This window comes from Lupinus angustifolius, chromosome LG19 (assembly GCF_001865875.1).
Source record: "Lupinus angustifolius cultivar Tanjil chromosome LG19, LupAngTanjil_v1.0, whole genome shotgun sequence".
In the NCBI taxonomy this organism is placed as follows: Eukaryota; Viridiplantae; Streptophyta; class Magnoliopsida; order Fabales; family Fabaceae; genus Lupinus; species Lupinus angustifolius.
In genome coordinates, this window is record NC_032027.1 from 8150068 (window position 1) to 8176623 (window position 26556).

The following is a 26556-nucleotide window of genomic DNA, read 5'->3' on the forward strand; positions in this document are numbered from 1 at the left end:
TAAAATCAAAAACACATTTCATTTCTAGTTTTCTATTTCACTTCTGCCCTTTTGTGCCATGTAGTTAGGGATCATCTTAATGTCTCTAATCATTTTAATTCCTTGAAATTAGTTGTTTATGTTGACTGGATTATTGCTACAGGTTGACATATGTAATGTGTCATATTCAAAACTTTCAAGAATGGGGAACTACGGCTGGGGTGAATTTGGCACAACTGTGGATGAGTCACATATTGCTGATTCACAATGCAGTGATTTATTTGGCATCAATCCATTCTATATCCAGAAAGGTAATAGTGTGATGTAGCTTTTAGAATATCTACAACATATTTAGAGGGAGGGAATGATGCATAATAGATTATCCTATGTTATTTATATTTATTTCACACTTAGGTATAATAGACCAACGAGAGAACCTTATCTTATCCAGTTGGCTCATTAAAATTTGGACTTCAACATGAAGGGACTTACTCTACTGTCCTGTCACTCTTATCCTGTAGACAGGATGAGCTTTATTTAGTTATTTGTTCCCTTGTTTAATTACCATTAGGAGTTTAATATTTGACTCCCAGTTCCAGTAGGGTTAGTGTTTTGTCTTCTATATATCAAATCAATATTCTTATAAGCTTATAAACTCTTTGTAGGTTTTAGTTGTTCTTGTAGTTGGACTGTTTGAGAGGAATTCTTTTCTTCCTATCATTTTTTTGTTATAATATTTATTCCTATGAAATAATGGCAGGTAAATTGTCTTCTTTGGATTGTTATGCCTGAATGTTTTTTATGCCTATAGGTTTTGATTGTTGTGAGGATAACGGGTTCGAATTCAAGGCACCAACTACCCGCAGAAATGCCTTGAGAGTTTTGCGGGCTATGCAGCTTTCCAAACCTGGTATGTATCTTCATTTGCATTAGATTTTCCTTCAATTCTTTCTTTAACTTACTGTTTAATTATTATCTTTTAATTGACTGCTTGTTTGCAGTTTTACTGGAAGGTAGTCCGGGTGTAGGGAAAACAAGTTTAATTGTCGCCTTGGGAAAATATTCTGGGCATAGAGTGGTGCGGATAAACTTATCTGAGCAGGTCAGTAATTTGTTGCCTTGTAGTGCTTAATTGTAATTACTTCAATAACTTTGCAACTCTGTTTTTGTCATGGTTAGGTTTGTACTGTGTATCTGTATTCTTATATATGCCTTTTTTGTGCAGACTGATATGATGGATCTGTTGGGGTCTGATTTACCAGTGGAAGGTGATGAGGGAATGAATTTTTCTTGGTCGGATGGCATACTATTGCAGGTTGAATTGTCTTACAATGAAACTTATCAGATTGATCTCAGTTTTTGATATGTATTTAACTTCAAACTTTTTTGATTCTGAAGGCCTTGAGAGAAGGCAGTTGGGTTTTATTGGATGAGCTTAATCTTGCTCCACAATCTGTTCTTGAGGTATTTCCCTGATCCATTTATTCTATTTAATCCTCCTAAATTTCTTTTCCTCAACTCATTTTTTATGAGCTGTGATGCATTCTTTCTACCTTTATTATTGGTTCTTTCTATGCTTCTTTGTTGAAAAAATGGTGAGGTGCTTTGCCATTGTACAGTATGAGTTGTAATACAGTTCTTTTAATCAGGGTTTAAATGCAATTTTGGACCACCGAGCTGAGGTGTTTATACCAGAGCTGGGGAATACTTATAAATGTCCACCATCATTTAGAGTTTTTGCCTGTCAGAATCCGTCATGTCAAGGTGGTGGTAGGAAAGGCCTTCCAAGATCGTTCCTTAATCGGTTTACCAAGGTATGCCAGCTGTATGTTGGTTTTGTATTTACTCTTTAGCCTCTAAGAAGTTGAAAGTGATCTTTTTTTAACAAGCAATGCAGAAAAATCGGAAGTCCAAATTCTCTGGTGGGTTACTAGAGTGTAATTAAAAAGGTTTTGAGTAAAAAAACAACTCTAATTAAGTTTCTCCTTCCAGATTGTATTGTTAGCCTTGAAATGAACTTCTTTTCAGTCATTATGTCGTGATTTCAAGTACTTTTATGCTCCCCCACCCTAAATTTTATTCACTAGTCAATGTTTTATTTTGCTCTGAATATGCTAATGTGTTTTTCACTTGTTGATTACAGGTATATGTGGATGAGTTAGTTCAGGAAGATTATCTCTCCATTTGTGAATCAAAATTTTCATCCATCCCAAGGCCTTTACTCTCAAAGTTAATTTTATTCAATACACGAATGCATGAAGATACCATGTTGAATCATAAGTTTGCTAAGGATGGCTTTCCTTGGGAGTTCAATCTGCGTGATATATTTCGGTCTTGTGAGATAATTGAAGGTGCTACTATTTCCTATTCCTTTCACTGCCAGTTTGTTGCTTCTGGTGTTCCTTGTTTTTCTTGTTGTATTTCTGATACATTCTTTCCCTAGTCCTGATATTGCATTATATTTAATTTAGGTTCACCCAAGAACTTGGGTTCATGTTCCTTCTTGAACTTTGTCTACATTCAAAGAATGCGTACAGCTTCTGACCGCAAGGAAGTCTTACGGCTCTTCAAGGAGATATTTGAGGTGGTGCCATTTATAAATCCTTATCCTCGTGTTCAGCTCAACTCACATAATTTGGTTGTGGGGAATGTTACTATTAAGAGAAATTGTGTCCAATTATCTACTGCTCCTAGCCGTGAGCTCCTGATACTGCCTGAAATTTGTCAAAGTTTGGAAGCTGCTGCTCAGTGTGTAGAACGTCAATGGTTATGCATCTTGGTTGGCCCGTCCTGCTCTGGAAAAACTTCACTGATAAGATTACTTGCCAACCTCACGGGCAACATACTAAATGAAATAAATCTTTCATCTGCGAGCGATATTTCGGAATTACTTGGATGTTTTGAACAATATGATGCCCTACGACATTTACGCTCTGTTATTGCTCAGCTTGAGCGCTACATTAATGAGTACTGCAGTTTACAACTGGAGGCTTCAAATGAAGCAATTATTTGGGAAAGAGATTTATATACAAGATGGATTGCTCTCTTGTCTGCCATGAAGTTTGACAGCTTGGCAGCATCTGCTTCAAATTATTTTGAAAACTGGAAGAACGTTGTTTGTTCTCTTAGTTTGTTAGTTGATGTCATTGAACAGTTGAAGTTGAGTATAGAAAGGAGTTCTTGTCCCATATCTTATTCTGTGCACGAACTTGATTTAGCCCTGAAGACAGTTTTGAAGTTGAAGGCAGATGATCCAAAAAATATGGTTTCAAAAAAATTTGAATGGGTTACAGGACTGCTGATAAAGGCTATAGAGCAAGGGGAATGGATTGTCTTGGAGAATGCAAATCTCTGTAACCCCACGGTATGTCAGAACTATTCCAATAGTATGTGATGCTTATATTAGATAATATATAGGTATTTCATTCTTCTAAAGCTTACCTTGCCTGAGAACAATCATATTTGTTGTCATTGCTTCAATTTGAATTTATCTTCAGTGTAAAAACTGATTACTCTCTCAACGTATGTGTATATTGGAATTTTGTTTTTTGCTCATTATCTTTGACATCAATCCAGCATTTTTTTCCAAAATTTATATGTTCTAAAAATTCATATAAATATTACCCCCTAAGAAGCTAAATTATAAACCATTTAATCAATTTGTATCTTTTTCACTTTTTTGCTTGTTTTATCTGTAGGTTCTTGATAGAATTAACTCCTTGGTGGAACCTCATGGATCAATTACGGTTAATGAACGTGGAATTGTTGATGGACACCCATTGGTTCTTCATCCACACCGTAATTTCCGCATGTTTCTCACAGTTAATCCACACCATGGTGAAGTTTCTCGAGCAATGCGTAATAGGGGAGTTGAAATATTTATGATGTCACCATGTTGGGCATTAGATGACATAGATGGATACAATTGTGAGGATGCTGAACTGAAAGATGTGAAGAGATTTCTTGTTTTATCTGGTATACCGGTTGCTCAATTGGTTGACTCAATGGCCATAGCCCATATCTATGCTAAGAAAAAAGGTTCGGAGCTTAATGCTCACATTACGTATCTAGACCTTTCACATTGGGTTCAGCTATTTGTGCAGCTTCTAATGAAGGGTTGTCGTCCTATTTGGAGTCTACACATGAGCTGGGAGCATGTATATCTCTCCTCATTGGGTGAGGTTGAAGGAGAAAATATAATTAGTTTTGCTAAAGCTAAATATTTATCAATAACCGACTTGTGTGGATATGATTCTTTGGTGGTGCGACCTTTGAGCTTGCCGGGTGGATGGCCAATGCCACTGAAATTGAGGGAACATATACACCACTCGACTGAAGCTTCTGTAAAACGAAATTGCATGTATCTGAAGTTCTTAGGAACACAGTTTGCTTCACATCAATATAGATTTGCAAGGAACAGATATTCTAAAGCTCGTTTGCAAACTTCTGGCGATCATGCGAGGATATATTTGATGGATATGAAGACTTTACATGAAATTATGTTTCCCAAGGCATCAAATGCGATAATTACTGACTTTGAAAGCAAATGTGAATTTGACTCTGAATCCACGATTAAGATGTTATTCTTTGCAGCGAATTGGGCCATTGAACAAGCACTGGAAAGTGATTTGAAGTTCTATCTTATTTGGTTTAGATGGTTTAGTTCTCAGTTGCAGCCCTTCTGTCAGTTCTTTTGTAACTTTGTCACGCTGACTGAACAGATGGTGAAGCATCCTATTTGGGAATATATTTCATGCCATAGGAAGCTAAATTTTGATTTGCAGTTAATACCGCCTTTATCACTCGATTTTGTTCATTTGGCCTCATCAAATGAAAAAATTAAACATCTCTATAATGCCATTTGTTGCATTGATCCACTAAGGTTAACATACCAGCAACGGGAGACTGAGAGCCAGCATAATTTTAATGATGAAGCCCGCTGCTTTATTCCACTTTTGAAGTCTCTTCATGTTTTGGAAGATGAATTCCTTAATAAACTTGTTGCTTCAACTCCTAAGCTTATTGAGGATCAATCATTTGATTTTAAAATACAGCTATACTCTGACCTTATTGCGGATCATGCACTATTCTGGCATTACTTCATTTCTTCAAAGTTTGATGAGATGATAATTTCTTGGCATTCTTTGGTGAAAGATGCTGGAAAGTTTATTGATATCTGTCCACAAGCTGTAGATGATTTTCTGGTAAGTTAAGCATAATATTATTTTTTCTTATTATTTTCAGAATGTTAATATTTTTCCCCTTAAACAGATGGAGAGCAAAAATTTGAAGAGGTTTTCTCTCTCGGAAAAGTCCTTACTGTGGATTCATGGTGGTCACCCATTTTTGTCCCCTTCTTCTGATATACATGACAAGCAGGATCAGCTGTTAAGATTTGTTGAAATGCTTTGGCCAAGAAAGACTGCATCTAGTAATCAAGGTTTACTATTTCATATTTCTTTCTGTTCTTTATTTCTGGAAAAGTTACAAAAAAAGAATACTCTGTACCAGTATTTCCAATTTTGGAACATTTAGTCACTCATGTGGTTAATTAGTTTGTTAATTGGTAGTAAATGACCACTCTCTGGACATTATTATCCTGTTAAGTTGTCATTTGCTCTTAAGCTGGAAATATTTTAGGTTTTGGTGAGTTGGTCATTTTTTATTCATTTTAAATTTTATTTTGAAAAAAATTCAGGATTGTTGAGCAGTCATCATGCCGACGTTGCTTTATTTGATAGTAATCTCCGCTTCCTTGTGATGCAAGGTATATTGTTCCCATACCCTTTTCTCTGATAACAGTTTCTGTGACTACCCGATTTAGGATACATGATTCACATTATGAGTTTTAATCTTTGAGAGATCCGATGGCCACTGAGTAATTTCCTTTGGCCTATTCACGCACTTTGTTTAAAGATGATACAATGATATTCTTCAGTCAACATTTTGTTGTGCTGTATATTTATATGTTTGTATCATGAGTGTTTATCGTTTTTTCTTTTTCATTTTTGTGAATTCTGAGAATATTCAAATAAATTTTTGGTTCATGTGGGATGCCCATAGGAGGCTCTGCATGGGGAGGGAGGGGAGGGGGGGATGGAAATGGGAAAGGGGAAACAGTTTGGTTCTTTTTTTGAACCTGCACATTTATTTTATTCTTCATTCTAGGTTAGACATTATTTTCATTTACTCTTTTCTCCGCATAAAAAGGGAGAAGTTGGTATATTTTTTTATTATTTTCCCTTGTATATGCTTCACCATTACAATTTTGCTGAATATATAATCTGGAATGTATATATTGAAATACATTGTAAGAATGTTTTTTGGTTTTACCCTTTCCTGGTGTACAAATATCAGGTTTATTTTAACTGGATTATTGCTCATATGATTTATTTGTGAATGCATAATTGATTCTATAATGATATAGGTGTTTCAATGTCATCATTTACAATGGAGAAATGGGGTAATGAGTATGATGATGTTCATATTGTTAAGCAGTTGGAGGAGATGTATCAGGTTTGTGTCTTTCATGTTGCAATTGAAATCTATATGAATGTGCATTCCTCATTGAACTGTTAGTCATGTTGCTCAACAGACGCTTTTAAGATGCTTTGAAGAAGAAAAGAACAAGTTGATGATGAATACAGGATCCGAAGACCTATCAGCTTTTCGCGAAAGTTCATCTTGTTGTTTGTTTACATGTGAAATGTTATGCCAGAAATCTGTATTTGAAGGCTGGCAGGACACTCTTCCTCCAGTTGATAATACTAGTTTATTCTGGGACATGGAGTTACTACAGGAGCTCACAACTATTCCTTTGGACAATCCTATAGAGTTACACCATGTAATGTTAACAACAATTTGCTATTATTTATTATTACTTTTATTAATATTACCATTAACAGATTCTCTGTTTGACTGCTTAGTTGATTGGCTATGCATGTTTTGCTGCTGCTTGTTATAATTATGCTTTCCTCATAAAGAAATTAATTTTATTTTATTAGTTATATATACTCCGAAGAGAGCTGTACTTGACCTTGTACAAAATGTGAATTGTTTAGAACACTGTGTATTATGATGCAAATGGTGTGTGTACTTAACGGATGTTTTAAACATAATTTACCATCCTTCATTGAATATAGGCTGTGGAACACCTTTCCAACCTTTTGGACTCTGCTTTGAAATTTTCATTGAGTTTCTCCTCAAGAACTCCACAAATGTTTTCCCCACATCAAAAGATCTTGTGGACCCTGAATGCATGGACTACGGTGGATGCAGGTTGGTGTAAGATCTCCTTGTGTGGCACACACTTGCGTTTGCTTTGTGAGTTGACTTGTACAAGGGTTCTAACGTTTTCTTTTGCCTTTGGTTTTGGGGATCACTGTAGTGAATTTGAAAATTTCAAGCTTTATTCTTGAGATGTGGTTTATATGGCATCAATCTTTGTGGGAATCTTTCCCCAGATTTAATATGGTATGTGTGAGTGTACATTTGCTTTCATCTTGAGTTCTAGATTATATGCCTTTTGACCCATTCATGACCTTTTCTGTTACACAGGATTTCTCAAAGATGGAGGGTTTTGATATTGTCAGTGTTGCACTACCCCAAATGCTCACTCAGCCAGTCTGTGCATCAACTGTCTTGCAGAATACGTTAGTTCATTTTATTTATCGTGGAGATATTTTATTATTTGTTCCTATCTTCTGTGCTATTTGCCCCTTGTCAGTGGCGGAACCAGGGGGTGTCTCACTGGCGCCACAGTCACCCCCAGTTTTTAATGGCTTTTTTTCTATTAAAAATGGCAAAACCTTTATGCTTTCTTTGATTTTTTCATCTTAGTAATTACTTATTATCATCTAGAATAGTTTATAGTATAGGGAAAATTAGTAATTTATCTTTTCCAAAACTCTCTTTATAACAACCTCTCTATTATTACATAAATTCAATGTGAGACTTAATAAATTATATGGGTCCATTCACTGTTTAGTGATTGCACATGAAACTCATTCAAAAATAGACTGCATTGAAGAGTGTGACTAGCGTTGCTCTATATTAGCTATATATAAAATATGTGATTGTAAAACCTTTTTATAATGGCAGTACATTATTCATTATTTATGTGTTAAATATTATCGACTTTCAAATAAAAGTCACATAGCATTAAACTATAATATGTCTGTTTGCCTTGGTACCCATTGCACCAAAATCCTGGCTCTGCCCGTTTTTTCTTTCAATTTTCGAAGGTTTGTCTTGTTTACGCGGAAGCTAATAATACTCCCCGGTCTATTGTGATTTACCTTTTAATTTTGGACTATCTGAAAATGTGTCATTATGAAAGATGTGTTACACTTGATAATAAAATGTGAATCTTCTTAAATTTTTGAGAAGTCATATATATATGAGACACACCAAATAGGATGAAGGAGTAGCTTACAAAATGTGATCCTTGCTCATAAAATATTTTGATGTGGTTTTTAGTCATTGTAGCTTCAAATGAAATCAAGTCATTACTCATTTTCTTAATTAGCTGACCCCGCCTAGTGGGATTAAGGTTAGGTTGTATTTGTACTCATTTTATTAATTCAAGATTTGGTGTTTCTGTATCAAGATGTCCGAGTCATATGTTCATTAATTTATCTCTGGGGTTAGAACCGATGCAGCCCTTTTACTTCCTTTCAGTTTGATTAAATGCTGGTCAATGTGCTTCTTGGCAGCATTATATTGATTTATTGTATGGTTATTCGTTATATGTAATTAGTAGACATAGAGAATTTTACTTATGTTATTGGGGAAGTTCATTCACTAATACTTGACTCATGAGATTGGCACATGAAGCTTTACATATAGGTAAGCCTCATTCTTCTTTTGATTATTTGTTCAGGAAAAGCACACATGCTATAAAGGAGTTTTGGGTGCAAGGTCTCAAGTTTAGAGCTACCTTGTCCAATTTGTGGCAAAGCTCTCGTCGTGGAGTGCAACTGCCTAGTTTCCTTTTATCTACTGCTCGTTCTCTTTTCCAGCAGGTAATACTGTTGCTTTCTTTTGATTCCTCAGTGATTCACACCTCATAATTAGTTCTTAAGTTATAATGTTGATTCAAGCTATGGTGCTTCATAATTGCAGATTGTTTTTGCACACAGAAAATCTTTTGATGCTGCTCAATTCACTACAATTAAGTTGACCTTTTCTTCTTTTGAGAAGAACATAGTTACAGTATGTGCTCTTCCTCAAACTTTTTTGAATACATTCCGAGGCTTTACAATGTTTGTCATAAAATGCTCAGAATGATGTACTGATTGACTTCATGTACAAAACATTGGAAACTTAAACCAGTCTGTGAAACTAGCTATATATTGCTATGAAAGTTTTTGAAAGAATTGAGCATTGTATAATATGTTATCATTAATGCACATGGCACATTGTGCGAGAAAGGTCATATTTGAATAAATTGCAATAGGTAACTGTATTGAGCCATGGACTCTTTACATTGTGTGAGAAAGGTCATATTTGAAGAAACAAATATATTCTTCCCTAGTTATTAAAAAAGATGGGAAAAATGGATTGGGATGGCATTTGACGCTGAAAAGTATTCATGAGCTAATGTTTTGTATTGAATATTTCGGCCTCATAACATCTTGGAGTTGGTTGTTTATGTAATAAGCGCATAAGAGTAGTTTTTATACTATGGGACTGAGGAGGAATCTCCTGTCGTTGGGATGAGGGACTGATCACCTTCAGGCTTCAGGTCTCTATGGCTGCTGTGACTGAGGAGGTATCCCCCTCCATTTGGACAAGGGACTGATACCCTTCAGGTCTTTGCAGCTGCCCCTCCCAGCAAGTATCTCTCTCTGTGATTGAACCTCAGCCTTCGGCCTTGTACAATACCTGGATGTTTTAATGCTTTACATTCCACTTTATATTATTTATTTAACGCTTTACATTATTCTTATTTCCTTTTTACCTGTATTTAGGAGCAAAACATCCATTTGATGAGCACCCTTATTTCATCATCAAGTCACCACAGATTGAAAAACTCAATCAATGAGTTCATAATTCCGCTGCTTAAAGAACTGTATCATCTGTCTTCTACCGCGGGTAATCATGTGCTTCTTATTCTTCTCCTCTTTTAATAAACCTATATAATCTCACTATGTTTTTTATCCACGACCAAGAAAAGTTACCATAGAAAGGTATAAAATTTCTGGTGTAGAATTAGAATATAGTATAATCTTGTTGCATTATAATTTTATCACAATTTAAATTCTGCCTAGCTGCATTAAATTATAATATCTATTAGCAGATATTTTTATTCTCCTGGTTCTGAATCTTTTTCTCTTAGATTTCAATTATGTTATTGGACGTGCATGGGTACATATTGGACAACTTCGCATTCATCTCTTGCTTAGCTGCAATGACATTGATCCTGCCATGAAGTACCATTGCAAGTACTCCCAACTTGTTGAAACAATATCATCTCTTGAACTTGAAATTCAGGTACTCTAAAAGTAGTTGACTGTTGCCTTTATCTTTTTAAGTTTAATGGGTGTGCATTGACTGTGTACATTGCAGTGCACCATCCACCATTTATATGTATGACTTTTATTTAAAAGTCAATGATGTTTAACACATAAGATACTACTTTTTTTAAAAAGTCAACAATCTTTAACACAAATGACATGGACTTTTGTTTAAAAGACAACAATTTTTAACTCATTAATAATGTTAACTTTTATTTAAAACTGATACTATTGATACTATTCTAATGGTAAATTGTATTGATACTATTGTGAATGAATGTGATACAAGACATAACACTAGATTCCTAAGATATTATGAGATATTTTTATGTATTCTAATAAATATTACTACTACTATTGTTATCACTTATTTTAATTCCTAAATGAAACACTGTTGCTTATCTTAAGGTTGAAATAGTTTCCACTAAGTCAGCTATGGTGAGGTGATGGCTAAACCTACATACTAAACATAGGCATATTTCTAACAGTTAATTTACTAAATTTTTTCCAGGTGCGAAAAGAATGTGGTTATTTAGCAGGACAATTTTTTATTGGAGAAGCTGACAATAGAAAGGCAGAAAGGCTTGAAAAGCTTCAAGCAGAGCGTAGAAAACTGCAAAAGAAGGTTTATATTCGTTACATTTTCCAATTATTTATACTTTTTGGATAATGCATTTGTAACTAGTGACCCCCATCATGGTCAATTTTAATGTTGATTTGAAACTTGTTATGGAAATATTGGAATAACTTTTTGTCTCTGTCTGGAGTGCTTTGGGTTTTAAACAAGGATAATATAGGCCTCCTATTTGGTTATGAAGCAAAATGTAATTTAGGCATCCAAAACAAAATTTGCATGTCTTAAATATGAAAGTAGTCTCACTAATTGTACCTTTTCCTCCCCTGTTATTAAATAACAAAAGTACATCTGGCAATTTGTTATAATTGACGACTTTTGTAGTTGAACAATGGTCTGTGTTTTATTTCTGTTTTTGGCACTTTACATTTATGGCTAAAACATTATAGCTTGCATATTTGGTTAATCCTTTGTCTCCGGTCCATTTTTATGGGGGCATTACACTGATGTCTGTGCTATTTATGTATGCATTACCATCTCTATGTGCATGTTGCATTATTTTCGAGTGTATATTATATTTCCCCCCTTCTGCGTATGAAGTGGTCTCATGTGTGGAGCCTTTGCTTCTTGTCTCTGTGCATCATTTTTCTTTGTCATCTATTTCAATTGTGAGGGTAAAGCTGTGTACGTCTATCCTTCCTAGGCCCTATTAGTGGTAGCCTCATGTATTGGGCTGCCCCATATTATCTATTTCAATTGAGCATTGGATGTTGTTTTGTACTTAGATTGTGTTTCGCTCGGAGCCATGGAAATTCAAGAGGTTAATGAATGAATGCAATGAGTTTCTCAAACATGTTGCTGCTTTGGAAGTTCTGATAAGTAGTATTGAAGCTGAGGAATTTCAACTGGTTCTTAACAAGGCCTGCAGCTGGCAGGTATATATAGTGATGAACTGATTTGGATTGCTAATTTGCATTGTTATTATATAATATTTTTTAATGTAAATATCATTATGCATGCAATATTTAGCTTCTTCAGTAAAATGCAGTATTTTAAAATATTCTAAAAGAAGTTATAATCCTAAAAAATCACAATTTTGTCAAACAAGATTTAAGATGATAAAACCTAGGTAGTCAATCGCGGATAGCAGCCAACCTCAAAATACTAAAATACATCATATCAAAGACATAATCCTAATTAATAATCAAGATAAGAGTATTACAAATTCTAGAGCGGATCGAAGTTGGGGCCATAGCAGAGTTGTGTCTCATGAAATAGAACCACATGAACATGATGTCAAAGTTGAGTTCAATTAGTTTACTAAGAGAATCAATAAAGAGACCATGGGGCAAACAATTAGGGGCCAAAGAAAAGTCCTCCTGAGAAAAGACAAGTTATGTTAAGCAACTGGACATGTATACTGGAATTATGATGATGAAAGAGAGCCGAGTATAAATCACATGGCATAGCAAAATCAACGTAGAAGGGAAAGAAGATGAATGTTAAATTACGTAAAATCAATGTGTTAATTAGGGTTCCACTCGCAGCAAAATATGTAGCGGGCCATGACCCGCTACTTGACTTGCCATTTGGCCACTATTTGACCTGCTACAGGTGCTACCTACGACCATCTGCATGGCTATCCACTATGGTGTCCCAGGAAACACCCGAAACTTTGCTACACTCTGCGATTGCAGTGCTGTACCGCACAATTGACTGCCTAGTATAAAACTCTATTAAAAATGCTGGATTTTAATGAAAATAGAAAGGAAAATACTAGAAAGGTATAAAGTTGTGCCATTTTTCTGAATGTTCCCACAATTTATAGTTATTCAATGACCCATCTTGAAACTTGGAAATTTCGCAGAATAATTCTTAGTGTGTAGCATTTTTCAAATAGAAATCCTCAACCAATTATATTTTGATTTGAGAAATCAAAATGGTTCAAGGAAGAAAAATTATTAGATCAAAAGAACTATAAGGACAGGGATTAGATACCCTAATAGAAACATAAGACATAAGGCATAAGCAAAGCTCACTAATCTCCTTATTTTTTCCGACAAACAATCCCCTCTGGAATTACTTTTATACCATGAAGGAAGCTAACAAAAGTACTTTTATACCATGACAAAGGCTTTTGGGCAACATAAAAAATTGTCCCTGCTAGTTCTAATATTTGATTCTGTTTAAGAAATTGGGTGAGAGCGGGAAGAGAGAGAAAGGAGAGAAGAAACTGAATTTGAAAATATTGTCTATTGACATTAAAGTGGTGTTTACACTAGGGTGCAGGGTTTAGGTTCCATATCTGACTAGATTTGCAACTGCCTAACTGAATGTGTAACTCGCCTAACCACCTATTGTTGACTCGGCAAGGGGTGCTGTACTGAACTCTAAAGTATACAGGGTGTTGACATCAGTATTTATTTTTATTTCTTATTTTGATTTGCAGGAAACAGCAACCTGTTTTATTGATGGATTGACGGCTGAATTCACTGCATATAATGACATTATTCAACCGATTCAAGTTGCTGTATACGAGATGAAATTAGGATTGTCATTGGTTCTGTCAAGCAAATTGGAAAAAGAATATCTGAATAAAATTGGGCAAGAAAACATCAGCCTGGTTATGGTATCTTATTTCATGAATTGTGGTGTTTTTGAATTTATTTACTTTTTTCCATTTGTCAACTCACAAGATGAGCTTTCCAGGAAATGTTACACACACTTATGCGTTTTCCGCGAGCTGCTTCAAGCAAGTTCATTTCTGTTAAGTATGACATCGGATTACACATGCGTCCTTCGTATGAACTAGATTCTGATACTGGCTTTTATTTGGTGGACATGGGTTTGATGCAAAGGCTTATTAATCTTTCAACTGGCATTGCTGCTGATAAGAAGGTATATTCTTAATTGGATTAAATTCCAACCCTAATAATCTGCATTTATAGTGCATAAGATCTATTTGTATTGTGCATAACTTCAACAGAACAATGAAAAACAGGTATCTGTGATGCAATATAAAGCTGCTATCTATCGAAACATTCTTGTTCAGATTGCACATTCTATAGCCAATGCAAAACTAATTGATAATGAATCGTATAAGGTAAATTTCCTTACTTTTGTTATTCACTGTCAACCAATTAATTTGTGCTGACTGTGGCAAACATTTCCTTACAACATTCATTCTATTCTGGATCAGCTCTTGCACACAATATTTGACGAGTTTGCCAACCTATGGATGAGTATGAAAGTTTATGCAAAGTCAAAAAGTGAATATGATGCTCAGCAGTACAAGTTTAAACCTCGAGCATTTCAAGTTGAGAGTGTTATTGATGTTGAGATTGAAACTCTTGCAAATTCAAGTGCAACTGAAACATTTTCTGAGTGGAAAGAATTTTCCTCTGAAGAAAAGTCTGCTGACAAAGTAAACTTAAATATGAATTTGTAGGCTAATTATCTATTCTTGATTGCATTCTGAGCCCATTAGTTGTCTGAAACGAAATATGTTTGTTCTATCAGATAGAATCCTCGGAGGAATGTGAAAATCTGGATGAAGAATGGAAGCAGCTGGAAGAGTCTATTCTCAGCAATGTGGTTTTTGTTCACAATCAGTTATTTGGATCTGGTGATCTTGTCCAAATTGTGAGTCTGTTTAACCTTGTCCTCTTCATATATTTATGCTAGAATATGCTTTCAAATTTGCAGTTAAACATTTTTATTACCTAGTTTCTCAGTTGTTTATAAATTGAACTATTCTCCTAAATTTTGTTGAGTCTTGAAAGGGAAAACTGAACTGTTTGACTAAGGTATTTTTATATTATTCTGCTCAATTTGGAACATCTCTGTGGGCAGTCCCTTAGTTAACACATCTGCCAACTAGAATCCTGAAGGAACATATGTCGTGGTTATCGTGCTATTACTCAATTTCTTGTAGATGGAATTCTGGTCCATATCAATGTGTTTTGTTCTTTTTTGATTAACCAGATCAGTAACAATGCTGAATCGCATATTTATTGTAAAATCATAGCTTCATAGAAGCTTGATACTTTATTTTAAGATTATTCAATAAAATCTTTATTCATATTAACTCACAAAGTCCTTGCTCCATAGTTCAAAATTTTTACACCTAAAACATGCATTAACTAGAGGTTGACAATGTGTTAATGATTGACTCTTCATAATAAATATATTTATATACTTCCATGCATAGTAGTGGAACCGAATTCAGATAGCAAGAATCAGCAGAAATAACACAAAGTCAATTCATTAAACTCATCATAATAGCAAGAAGAAATAATGATACCCGGTTTTAATATTATCTAATAGGTCAGTCAACCCATATTGAATCGTCATACATATTGTACGATTCATATTCTACCAACTACCATACGTCCATGGATAGATTCCCAACCCTTCTGAATAGTCATACTGGGCGGTATATCAATTTCCTACTTAACTTTGGTATTGATCTCTATCGTCCTTGGATCTCGCTCCATCACTTACCATTCTATGATTCTGCTCAATGTGTTTACCGGAAGCTTTCTTATTATTCATCTATTCCCATGTGTATATCTGTCTTTGTCTCTGTTTGGATTGCATAATTTATCACTCATACAGTTATGATACCTTTTTGTTGTATGTCCAGCCTGGAACATTCCAAGTTTCTGATGCAGATCGGATGCTTTCCTTCATTGACACATATACATTGGGTACCGATTTAATCAAAGGTAGCTGTAGTACAGATTTGCTCTTTGAAAAGTATTTTGGACTTGTTTGTCATTGCTAATGATTTTATGTTTCATTTTCGATCCTGACATTTCCTTCCTCTGTTAGGTGTCCACACTTCAATGTTGCCCAAATTAGATGCTAAACTCATGCCAGAGCACTTATTTTATCTCTGTTTGGACTATAAAAGGAAGTTTCTTTCATCTCATAAAACTGTTACCAGATACAATTTTTACAAGGTGTGCCAAGCTCCGTTGTTTTTATATTTTGGAATCTTTGTTGTTCCCCTTTGCTGTTGTTGTATTCACGTCATGGCCTGTGTAACCTTTTGTTCTTTCTGGGGTCAAGGATTCAAATGCTCCTGAGATGGCAAACATGTTGAATGTACTTACACCTATCCAAAAGGAGATTCTCCCCCTTCTAAATGAGTGGGCAGATCATAATGATCTTCAGAAAATTTTGGATATAATTGACATGCTCTTGAGTCTTCCATCGGGTATCCCTTTAGCCAAGGTATGAGTAACTAACCAGACTCCTATTTCCTATACATATTGGTTATTTTCGAATGTACAGAATGTGAATATAACAAGGAGAAATTTCTTTACAAATACTAGGGTTTGGTCTGTCGAAAAGGACTGAATTAGTATTGTTTTGGTTATTTGAAAAGGACTAATTATTTATCTGAATCTTAGTATTGTGCAGTAAGTCATTTTGTATTTATAATGAGAATTCCTTGACTTTATTGAAACAAAATCATAAGAAATAATTTCAAGATATGTTTCTCAAACCATATAAACAAATGTAGTGAAATATAATAAATACAACAACATCTAATTGATCTCATGAATCTCAACACTCTTCAAGTTGGTGTATATGTGTTGAATGCATCCAACTACTTTACATATACATGGTATTCCTGGATCTCTAAGAGATTTAGTGAAGCCAATTAACCTTTTGACTGGCATGATGACAATCAACCTCAATTATCTTCACTAAATCATGTTCATGAGAATTGCCTCACCCCAAAATTTTAAAGGTGTGTGACACTCAGTAGAAGAATAATTTCAGTTTCAATGGTGTGACAGAGTTTACATTCAATAATAACATTTTGTTGAGATTTGTCGGGCAAGTAGATTTATGGGTCATGCCACTAGAAGTCATAAAATTATTGAAATGAGCAGAAAAACAACTTTACTGTGTATTGCCCATCTGTTCTTTCCTTTGTAGGCCTTTTCAGGGTTGCAGTTTTTATTGCACAAAGCACAAATTATGCAAGAAAGTGGTTCAAAGTTTTCCCTCTCAAGTAAGATTTTTTTTTTCACTAGGCAACTGAATACTTTGTATGTTACTAATTTTTTTAAATGGCTTGTAGATCAATTCAAATCTGTTTTTGATCTGTTGTCGTCATGGCAAAAGATGGAAATTGGGTCTTGGCCCACTCTGCTTGATGAGGTCTTGGATCAGTTTGAGAACAATGCTGCAAAAGTGAGACCATGCATTTCTTATTTATTATTATTGCATTTTTATTTATGACTTATCGAATTATTGTAGTTCCAGAAGACCCGATTGTATGCAACTGACTATACAAATTACTAATATTTCCATATTATTGCAACTTCTTCACCCATTTCACAGGAGGAACTGATGAGCTTTGCTTGTTTAATGTGCTTCCGAGCTTTGCTTGTTTAATGTGCTTCCTTGTTTGTTCGTCATCTGTTTAATATTTTCTTATTTCTTTGATGTATTTGACTATAGTGAAATTTTCACTTTTGTTTTTAAGAAATAATTTAACCGTACAATTTTACATTTACATATATTAGCTTATGCCTAGCTAACTACACTATCCTAATAGGTAAAAGATGTTTTTTCACAAAAAATGAGATGTGTGGTTATTTTTGGGAAAACTGATTTTAGAAGATAATCTTTACATTTGGAAAAGCTTTTTCATTTTTTATAGAAACATATTTTTACAGTGATATCTATTAAATCCTAACCAAATAAATTATCTTAAAATGGTTTGGAGCTAATAAATCCAAACTTAAAACTAATTTAATCATGATTAATTATAAAGGAAATCATTGTATGAGTAATAGATTATAGAAATATATTTTTACATCTAATTATGACATGCTTTAATATTACATTTTTTTCTTTTTAAGCATATTCTGATATATTATGTTGGAAATAGCTTATTTTTTCCTCATTTGCTTTTGATGCAGTTGTGGTTTCCTCTGTATTCTGTTCTTCAACCCAGTGAATCTTCTGTTCAATCAATTGTCCAAAGGCATGTTTTTAGATTTGAAGTTACATCTTTTTAGATTTTTTGGACCTGTTAGATTGAATTACCTTTATTTTGCTTGTGAATTTTGCAGCTTGGAGGACTTCATTCACACATCCAGCGTTGGTGAATTCAGGAAACGTCTTCAGCTTATATTTGCTTTCCTTGGTCAAAACCATATCAGTACATGCCTCAAAATTAATTCCAGGTATGATTTGTAGTTCTAGCAGTTAAACTTTTTTCATCCAAAAAACTATTAGAGCTAGCCAATCGACAGTTTTTTAATTTGATCCTCTTGCAAAAGGATATTCAACAATTTTTTTTTCAGGCTGCTAATCATATTTTGATGTGAATATTTACCAATAAATATTGAATAGTTGTCATGTTAGCTTATTTGAAATGTAAGCTAAGGTTTTTCTTCCTTACTGAGCATTGCAGTCCTTGTTGGATGGAACAGTCGACATTCTTGTACAATATATTTGGATTTTATGTGCAGTTTTTACCATTGTGAGTTCCTTTCTCTTATTGTTGCTCCAGATCCTTGTTTTGCCCGTCTATATTACATGTCTGTGATTGACTAATCATGCGACCGAATGCAGTGTATTGAAGTACATTGATGATAGTAGGAAAGAAATTGACACTGAACTTAAAGCACTAGTAAAACTTTGTCGATGGGAGCATGGTAAGAGTTACTTATCTCTTGACAACTTGAAAAAGAGCAGGCAGAAGTTGAAGAAGCTTATACAGAAGTTTACTGTAAGTGTCTAACTATCTATTTGCCTCTATAAAACATATATGACAATGAGAATCAGTGTTTTTTTTGTGTTGTCACTGTTCACTCCAGTGATTAATTTTACACATGAACTGTATCAGCAACTGCCAATCAAACAATTAATCGAGTCAAGCTAGCTTCTTCTCTAATGTCAATATGTACCAGGAATCTTGCATTTGTTTACATTACATGACTTGTTACAATATTCAATTATTTTAATGCTTTGTATTAATTTTTTAATATAATTTTTGCCGGCAAACATTTTTTTCACATGTTATACTGATTTGTGGTAATGCATTGGCTCCTCCGCTTCCCCCTGTTGCATGAACAGCATTGTTATTCCTGAATCGTAACATTTCAAATAGTGTTGTTTTCCTTATAATTTGAGCATGTGTGGTATATTTGGAATAATCTCTTCTCGTTTTCATTTGCTATCATTTACCCATATACCTTAGTTATTTTCTACTTTCTTTTCATAGGAGTAGTATGTAAAGCTATGTGGAATTTCTACTTTGTGTTGTAAATAAAATGATTGGTGTGCTTGTTTGAGTGGGGAGCAGGTCTTATGCTGTAGCAAATCCTTACAATTTGAAAATTGAAACTGAGATGATTTAATTCTTTGCTTGTTTGTTTGTACTCTCATATATGGGCAAGTCTTATTTTTTTCCAAATGTTCTCTTTCTGCACAACAGACTTGTAGCATGATTTTTATACGTTTCTCTTTTATCTTATTTGTGAAGGATATTCTGGAAGAACCCGTGTTGATCTTCCTTAAGCAAGAAGCTGCACATAATGGAGCAAAATCTCAATTGTTTCATGGTCATAAGCTCAGTTATAATGTTCTAAATAAGGGCTCAGTCAATGGTGCTTTTGATTTGATGCTTTTCAGTGAGGAAAACAGGTTATCCCATTGCTCATGGACATACTATATACTGTAGTTGTTGTAATTGTAAGTTGGTTGACATGCCTTCTATTGTGTAGGTCGGCATGGTTTGAGAACTGCAGCAAAAAACTAGAGTGTGCTTTGCACAAGTTTTTTAATGTTCTGTCTTCACATGGGGATAATGTTAAAGGTTTTTCCCTGTTGTTTTCCTATCCTCTCTTTCTCAGGTTTCTAGTTTATTTTCTCTGGCTGGTTTTTTATTCAGTAATATGGAGAACATGATAATTTGTGCAGATGTTCTAGGCATATCTATACCTTGTGGTGATTCCGTGCATGAACTTAACGTGAAGGGATGGGAAGCTGTGTGGCATATGATTGAACAAATTTATTTTACAGCGGTTGACTGTGGTGATTTATGGAAGGAAGAAAAAAAGAGTAGAGGGAAGAGAAGAGCTTTAGCTGAGCTTCTTAAGCTTTTAGAAAGCAGTGGGTTGTCTCGCCACAAATCTACATATAAGGAGGTGTGAAACTTCACTGTTTTTGTTAATTAATGCCTAGGTGTGAAACTTTTTTAGAAAGCTTTTCTATTAATTTTTTTCTAACTTTCTCTTAATTAAGAACATACAGGAACAGATTAAAACATGGTGGTTCCTTCAGCTTTCTGAGAACATGGAGCATTTACTTCCAAGCAGTAATAAATTAGCATGTGTAACCTCAGAAATTGATGCTGTAGTTGAACATAAGGATGACCCTGAAGAAAACTTATTAGTAGAGTGGAAAACAGGCACTGAACATTATTTCAAGAGTGTTGTGTCTGTGCGCCATCTGCAGGACATATGCGACAATCCTCATAAAGATATAACTCTTGAGCAGGTAAATTATCTTCTTTTTTTAAAATATTGCTGCCTTGAGGATGACTAAATTTAAAACAAAAAATATTCAGGATAAGTTACTCATCCGAGTACTTGCTCTTACAGAAATGTTTATACTACAATCAGTTCCTTCATAAAAACCATTTTTTCAAAATCTTGTGCTTTATGAATGTTTCTCCTTTTTACATAATCTTTTTCTTTGTTTGCTCATTGTTTTTTCTGTTACTTTTTTCTTCAATTCACCCTTTTCTCATTTTATGGTATTTCATTTTTCTTCGCATTGATAAAGGCTGTTTGTTAAGTGGATTATACATGTCTAGTTGTCTACTGCATGACCTTGTGTCATATTTATGTGGTAAGAAGTGAAGTATTTGATATGTAAACTTTGTTTATACAGGTTGACAGGTCTAGATCTTTCATAAATCAGCTAGTCGAGATACAACAGAAGCAACTTGCTGCTGCCAGTGTTTTTGACAAACAATTGAAATGCTTAAGAAACTGTGTGTCCACTCTGGGAAAGTGCTCGTCTGCTGATGATAATACTATTTATTCGTGCTCTATTATTCCTAAACAGCTTTCCACTTATAAATGCATGTGGCAACAAAAGGTAGGTGTTATCATTACAATTTTATTTAATATTAGTTTCTTCTATTGAGGATGAATCCAAGCGCCACGGTAAGGTTGCTTACCTTGTGACCTGGAGGTTATGGGTTCAAATCCTGGAAACAGCCTCTTCGCTTGCGAGTGTAAGGTTGCGTTCATCTACCCTCCCCAAACTCCACTAGGTGGGAGGCCTTATGCATTGGGCCACCCCTTATTAGTTACTTCTATTATGTTCTATGTTTCTTATATTAGTTTTCTTTCTTGATAACGCAGCAATTGTTTGATAATTTGTGTGCTATATCACATGAGGAATTGCTTTTACTAAGGACGTTAGAAAATAGCCATTTAAACACATGTCAAAAAACAAGACCTTCAGTCAGTGAAATGATTGCTTCCATTGAAGAATTTTTACCAGTGTTTTGCAAATCCAAGGTATGTTTATTGTTTATTATTGTGGATTGTTTTAAATTTACAGATATACCAATTGCTTTCTGTTTATGGAAACATAATTACAGGAGTCACTGGATCAATACCTAGTTGGGAGGACAAAAGCTGTCACTGCTGTGGGTTCTTCCTCACAACTCTGTTTTGTTACTCAAGAAATGGAGCAGCTGGTGTGTGAAAACTTCAAGGCAATAAAAGATTTTAAGGAGCATTTTCTTGCACAATGGGAGAGAGATCAAGCTAGAAGCACAGCTAAAGAAGTTTTGATTCTTCATTTTGAAGAAATAATTGAGACGGTATTTATTCAATCTTTTGACATAACCCTTCAAAGCCTAGTTATTTTAGTTTGGACCATTGTTTGAAAAACATTTACTCTTCAGGCAAAATTAATCGAGAAAGAGTTTACCACGTCAAATTCCAATTCAGTAGATTCATATGGCGAGGATAGATTTTGTACACAGAACCTTGCTGAGCTTAATGCAGGGTTCGATGAAGCTCTTACGTCTACGTATCAGCATATTTCAACTGTGTTGCAGAATTTAATTTTGTCAAGCAACATCCCTATGGTTGAAGACTCTGTGGTTAATATTGCTTCATGGGAATTTATATTTGACTCAATTGTTACAATTGTCAGTGTGGACAAACTATGTGAGAATGTTTACAAAACTATCGCTTCTGGGGTAAGTTTTGTTCCATTTCAGGTTATTTTAGTTTTGATACTCTTTTTGCTATATTACTAAATTAGTGTTACATTCGTTGTGTAGGAGAAACTGGCGAATCATTGTGGTACTGAAATCAACAGTTACTCTTTGAAAGTAGGAGCCTGTTTTAGAGACCTGCATATGTTCATGGATCTATTTCTGAATTTCGGTGATGAGCTCATGAAAAGTTTCTTGACCATGCACAGATCAGTAAGGCTAATACTGACTTACCTCATTCTGTAGAAGCATAACTTTTTTTTCCTTTTCAATTTTTATGATGTATTTGGTGTATCCTACATTCAGATAATACTTACTCATTTTGTGAAGTTTTGCAAATTATTATTCTCATTGGTTTGTATTTGCATGATCTAATTCTGTATGTCAATTTTCAGGTATCGTTGACAACTCATGTTATTGCAAATATTTTAGCTTCGTTATTTTCCAAAGGCTTTGGAATTTCAAATGAAAACGAGGAAAATGATGGGACCGTTGATACATCTGAAGATGCAAATGGAACAGGCATGGGGGAGGGTGTTGGATTAAAAGATGTCAGTGATCAGATTACTGATGAAGATCAGCTACTGGGAACACGTGATCAGGTTTGCAGTGGCATATTTAATTTACAGCATTTGGCAAGATTCTTCTGTTGTATAGTTTGAAAACTATGTAAAATGTTCTTCTCGTCTATCCTGCAGCCAAATGATAAAGAAGACGACTCTAAGGAAGTCCCGAGTAGCAACACTACAGGCATTGAGATGGAGCAGGATTTTGCAGCTGATGCTGTAAGCCTTAGTGAGGACTCTGGAGAAGATGAAGATGAAGACGTTGATGGTGAGAATAATGAACTTGATTCTGAAATGGGCCCCACTGGACCAGACAGTGAAGCAGTTGACGAGAAGGTCTGGGATAAGAATGAAGATGAAACCCCTAATAATGATACAAAAGAAAACTCTGAACCTGGACCTTCGGTTAAGGATAAAGATGGAAGCAAAAAAGAGCTAAGAGCCAAGGATGATTCTGCCACAGATGAGCCGGGGGGTGATAATGGTGATGAAGGCGATGCTCAGAATGATGACATTGAAACCCAGGATGACATTGGTGATGAAGAGAATGAAACTGAGTTAAATATGGATAAAGAGGCAGATCATTCTGATCCTAATGGGTTGAATCCTGATGAGCTGGAACAAAAGTCTGAAGTGGAAGATCCCATGGAAGTGGAAGACATGGATCCTGTGGAAGATCCGGAAGAGCAAGGTGATCCAGCAGAGAATGGAAATGATAACCAGGATGAAGAGACATACCCAACCGATGAAAATATGGAAGAAGCACATACTGAACTTGATCAGACCTCAGAAAAGGACGAGCAATGTCCGGACCAGCAAGACAATGCTGACATGAATTCCACAGAACCAAAGAAAGATACATCTGAACCTTCTAACTTGGTTAATGAACAAGTTTCCTCTGCTGAGTTAGCATCACAGTCCAAGGTTGATCAACAAACATCTGGTCCCGAAAATATGGCATCAGAATCAAATTGGTCCAATAATGATCATGACATTGACAATCCTTCTCTCCTGGGAGGCTTTCCTTCCACTGGTATGTCTGATATGGATGTTAAGATGTCAGATTCATCAAACACTGGGGGGTTCGAGGAAAGCCTACCTAAATCTCATCCTCCACAGGATGAGCATTCTTCTTTCCAGGAAAACAAACCAAATCCTTATCGAAGCCTAGGTGATGCACTTGAGTACTGGAAAGAAAAAATTAGAGTATCTGGTGATATTGAAGGAGATGATATAGACGAGAAGGACAAAATGGAAGATGATAATGCTGATGAGTATGGCTATGTTTCTGAGTTTGAAAAGGGGACAGATCAGGCATTGGGGCCTGCTTCATCAGAACAGGTCGACAAAAATATTGATGCTGATAAGCTTGATAAAGATAGTCATGCTGGAGAAAAAGATGTACAGTTGCAGTTTGAAAAGAAAAAACCTGAAGTAGATTCTGTAAACAGTTCATCATTAATCCCCAAAAATGAAAAAAAGGATCAATTGAATGCATCAGCCATAGAAAAATCCCAAGACGAAGAGTCAGTGAAACCTATCACTATGGAGAATAACGATCCTGAAAATCAGCCTAAAGATTTGATTTCGTTCAGGAGATCATACATTAGTGAGAACATAGATAGACTGAATGAACTTTCAGTTGAAGACAATGATTTGGGTAAAAGCCATGATCCAAGTGATGATCCTAATCATATGAAAGATAATGCCACTGCTCTGTGGAGAAAATATGAACTTAGCACAACAAAATTGTCTTTGGAGTTGGCTGAACAATTGCGCCTTGTAATGCAGCCCACTGTGGCAAGCAAACTTCAAGGAGATTATAGAACTGGCAAAAGGATAAATATGAAGAAGGTAGATGATTATATTCTTATACATAGATTTAGACTTTACACCTTATATTAACGTACAATTGTTGGGGATATATTAGTACTTAACCTCTTTCCAATTTAAAACAAAAAATTCTCAGGTAATTGCATACATTGCAAGTCACTATCGTAAAGATAAAATATGGCTCAGACGGACCAGGCCCAATAAACGTGATTACCAAGTGGTGATTGCCATTGATGATTCACATAGTATGTCAGAGAGTTGCTGTGGTGACGTCGCTGTTGAAGCTATGATTACAGTATGTCGTGCTATTTCTCAGCTGGAAATGGGGAGCTTGGCTGTTGCGAGCTTTGGAACAAAAGGAAACATAAAGTTACTGCATGATTTTGATAGGCCATTTACTGGAGAGGCTGGGGTTAAGGTTAGTGGGATGAATATAGAAATGGGTTGTCTTTTGATTCACATTGTTATGCGTATTTGTGTTGTATATGCATGTGGAAGGCACTGACTATTAAATTTTGACTTTGATGAGCAGATGATCTCAAATTTGACATTTAAGCAAGAGAATACCATTGCCGATGAGCCAGTTGTTGATCTGTTAAAGTTCTTGACTAACAAGCTGGATTCTGCAGTTGTAAAAGCACGACTTCCGTCTGGTCGTAGCCCCCTGCAGCAACTTGTTTTAATAATTGCAGATGGTCGGTTTCACGAAAAGGTACCTGATTAAAATCTTCCTGTATTCATTCTATTTATCTTTATAAATACCGACTTCTTTGATTACCGTTCTTCGATTTTGATTTTTCTAGGAAAACTTGAAGCGGTATGTTAGAGATGTATCAACCGGTAATCGAATGGTTGCTTTCTTGCTTCTGGACAATTCTCAGGAGTCCATTATGGATCTCATGGTAAATTTTCATTGCTCAATTGATTTCTTAGTATAAATTTTCCTTTTTCCTCATACATTTTTGGACTGCAGGAAGCATCTTTTGAGGGTGGAAATATGAAATTTTCTAAATACATGGATTCCTTTCCATTTCCTTATTACATCATTCTGAGGAACATTGAAGCACTGCCAAGGACTCTAGCAAACCTACTTAGACAGGTAACATGACAAACTTCTCTAATGATTAAAAATAATAATGCAGTGGATGGAAGTAAAATAAAGATATTTTGTTTGTCAATAAAGTGATTCTGTTATGTACATTTTCTTCATTTAACCGTTATCATTCTTTTTGACTGATTTCAGTGGATGGAGCTTATGCAAAATTCAATGGACTATTGATTAATTGAAGTACAGTGCTTCCTTTTTGGAGTGGAAGACATGGAAATTTTGATCTAAACTTTGAAACATGTTATGTGATTCTCATTTTGTACATATAGTATTCCAAATGTACAGATGATTGTTTCATTGATTATCTAAATTTTCTTAGTTCCATTCAAAAAATTAGATCACAAATGTCTTCAAGTCAATCGTGTATCTAAATGAGGTGAGTAGAGGTTATTATAATTAGTATTCTCATAAAAAAACTTAAAAGATGTTTTAATAAAGAGGTTAAAAATGTGATATAAGTTTTAACTTAAACTAATACAAAAAGAAGTGTTGTAAATGAAGTGTTGTTTTAATCTTCGTGTCTTGGGCTATTTATAGATGTTCAATAAATGTATTAGCTGTAAGTGTTTTAGGTCTTCTCCTTACTTTGAATAACCATTAATGCTTTAGGTAGTTGTGCGCAACATTTAATGTTTCAACAAATTGAATAGAGATTTCATCCTTTTGCTTTTACTTCAATAAAAGTTTTGAATGTAGCAAAGTTC

General features: G+C 34.9%; 1 protein-coding gene across 3 annotated transcripts in view; it reads left to right on the forward strand.

Moving 5' to 3' along the window:
* Nucleotides 1-26193, forward strand: part of LOC109334220 (midasin) — a 48347-nt gene extending 22154 nt beyond the window's left edge. The window contains exons 26-77 of one of the 3 annotated variants that reach the window (XM_019569858.1): nucleotides 143-290; nucleotides 791-889; nucleotides 981-1081; nucleotides 1205-1294; nucleotides 1378-1443; nucleotides 1629-1793; nucleotides 2123-2330; nucleotides 2451-3343; nucleotides 3678-5183; nucleotides 5251-5419; nucleotides 5678-5746; nucleotides 6407-6495; nucleotides 6575-6823; nucleotides 7122-7257; nucleotides 7367-7452; nucleotides 7537-7631; nucleotides 8861-9002; nucleotides 9103-9192; nucleotides 9951-10074; nucleotides 10319-10473; nucleotides 11008-11121; nucleotides 11856-12005; nucleotides 13520-13699; nucleotides 13780-13968; nucleotides 14057-14173; nucleotides 14270-14494; nucleotides 14590-14712; nucleotides 15716-15797; nucleotides 15904-16034; nucleotides 16144-16308; nucleotides 17023-17098; nucleotides 17168-17280; nucleotides 18015-18079; nucleotides 18168-18281; nucleotides 18512-18580; nucleotides 18673-18829; nucleotides 19586-19746; nucleotides 19827-19918; nucleotides 20023-20249; nucleotides 20347-20601; nucleotides 20998-21207; nucleotides 21477-21635; nucleotides 21719-21943; nucleotides 22028-22327; nucleotides 22412-22558; nucleotides 22741-22947; nucleotides 23044-24765; nucleotides 24881-25162; nucleotides 25277-25456; nucleotides 25548-25646; nucleotides 25718-25843; nucleotides 25988-26193. In XM_019569858.1, the coding sequence (XP_019425403.1) occupies nucleotides 143-290; nucleotides 791-889; nucleotides 981-1081; nucleotides 1205-1294; nucleotides 1378-1443; nucleotides 1629-1793; nucleotides 2123-2330; nucleotides 2451-3343; nucleotides 3678-5183; nucleotides 5251-5419; nucleotides 5678-5746; nucleotides 6407-6495; nucleotides 6575-6823; nucleotides 7122-7257; nucleotides 7367-7452; nucleotides 7537-7631; nucleotides 8861-9002; nucleotides 9103-9192; nucleotides 9951-10074; nucleotides 10319-10473; nucleotides 11008-11121; nucleotides 11856-12005; nucleotides 13520-13699; nucleotides 13780-13968; nucleotides 14057-14173; nucleotides 14270-14494; nucleotides 14590-14712; nucleotides 15716-15797; nucleotides 15904-16034; nucleotides 16144-16308; nucleotides 17023-17098; nucleotides 17168-17280; nucleotides 18015-18079; nucleotides 18168-18281; nucleotides 18512-18580; nucleotides 18673-18829; nucleotides 19586-19746; nucleotides 19827-19918; nucleotides 20023-20249; nucleotides 20347-20601; nucleotides 20998-21207; nucleotides 21477-21635; nucleotides 21719-21943; nucleotides 22028-22327; nucleotides 22412-22558; nucleotides 22741-22947; nucleotides 23044-24765; nucleotides 24881-25162; nucleotides 25277-25456; nucleotides 25548-25646; nucleotides 25718-25843; nucleotides 25988-26023 (11178 nt within the window). In that variant the 3' untranslated portion in view covers nucleotides 26024-26193. The remainder of the gene's footprint in view (nucleotides 1-142; nucleotides 291-790; nucleotides 890-980; nucleotides 1082-1204; nucleotides 1295-1377; nucleotides 1444-1628; nucleotides 1794-2122; nucleotides 2331-2450; nucleotides 3344-3677; nucleotides 5184-5250; nucleotides 5420-5677; nucleotides 5747-6406; nucleotides 6496-6574; nucleotides 6824-7121; nucleotides 7258-7366; nucleotides 7453-7536; nucleotides 7632-8860; nucleotides 9003-9102; nucleotides 9193-9950; nucleotides 10075-10318; nucleotides 10474-11007; nucleotides 11122-11855; nucleotides 12006-13519; nucleotides 13700-13779; nucleotides 13969-14056; nucleotides 14174-14269; nucleotides 14495-14589; nucleotides 14713-15715; nucleotides 15798-15903; nucleotides 16035-16143; nucleotides 16309-17022; nucleotides 17099-17167; nucleotides 17281-18014; nucleotides 18080-18167; nucleotides 18282-18511; nucleotides 18581-18672; nucleotides 18830-19585; nucleotides 19747-19826; nucleotides 19919-20022; nucleotides 20250-20346; nucleotides 20602-20997; nucleotides 21208-21476; nucleotides 21636-21718; nucleotides 21944-22027; nucleotides 22328-22411; nucleotides 22559-22740; nucleotides 22948-23043; nucleotides 24766-24880; nucleotides 25163-25276; nucleotides 25457-25547; nucleotides 25647-25717; nucleotides 25844-25987) is intronic. The other 2 variants (XM_019569859.1, XM_019569860.1) reach the window with 2 other exon arrangements.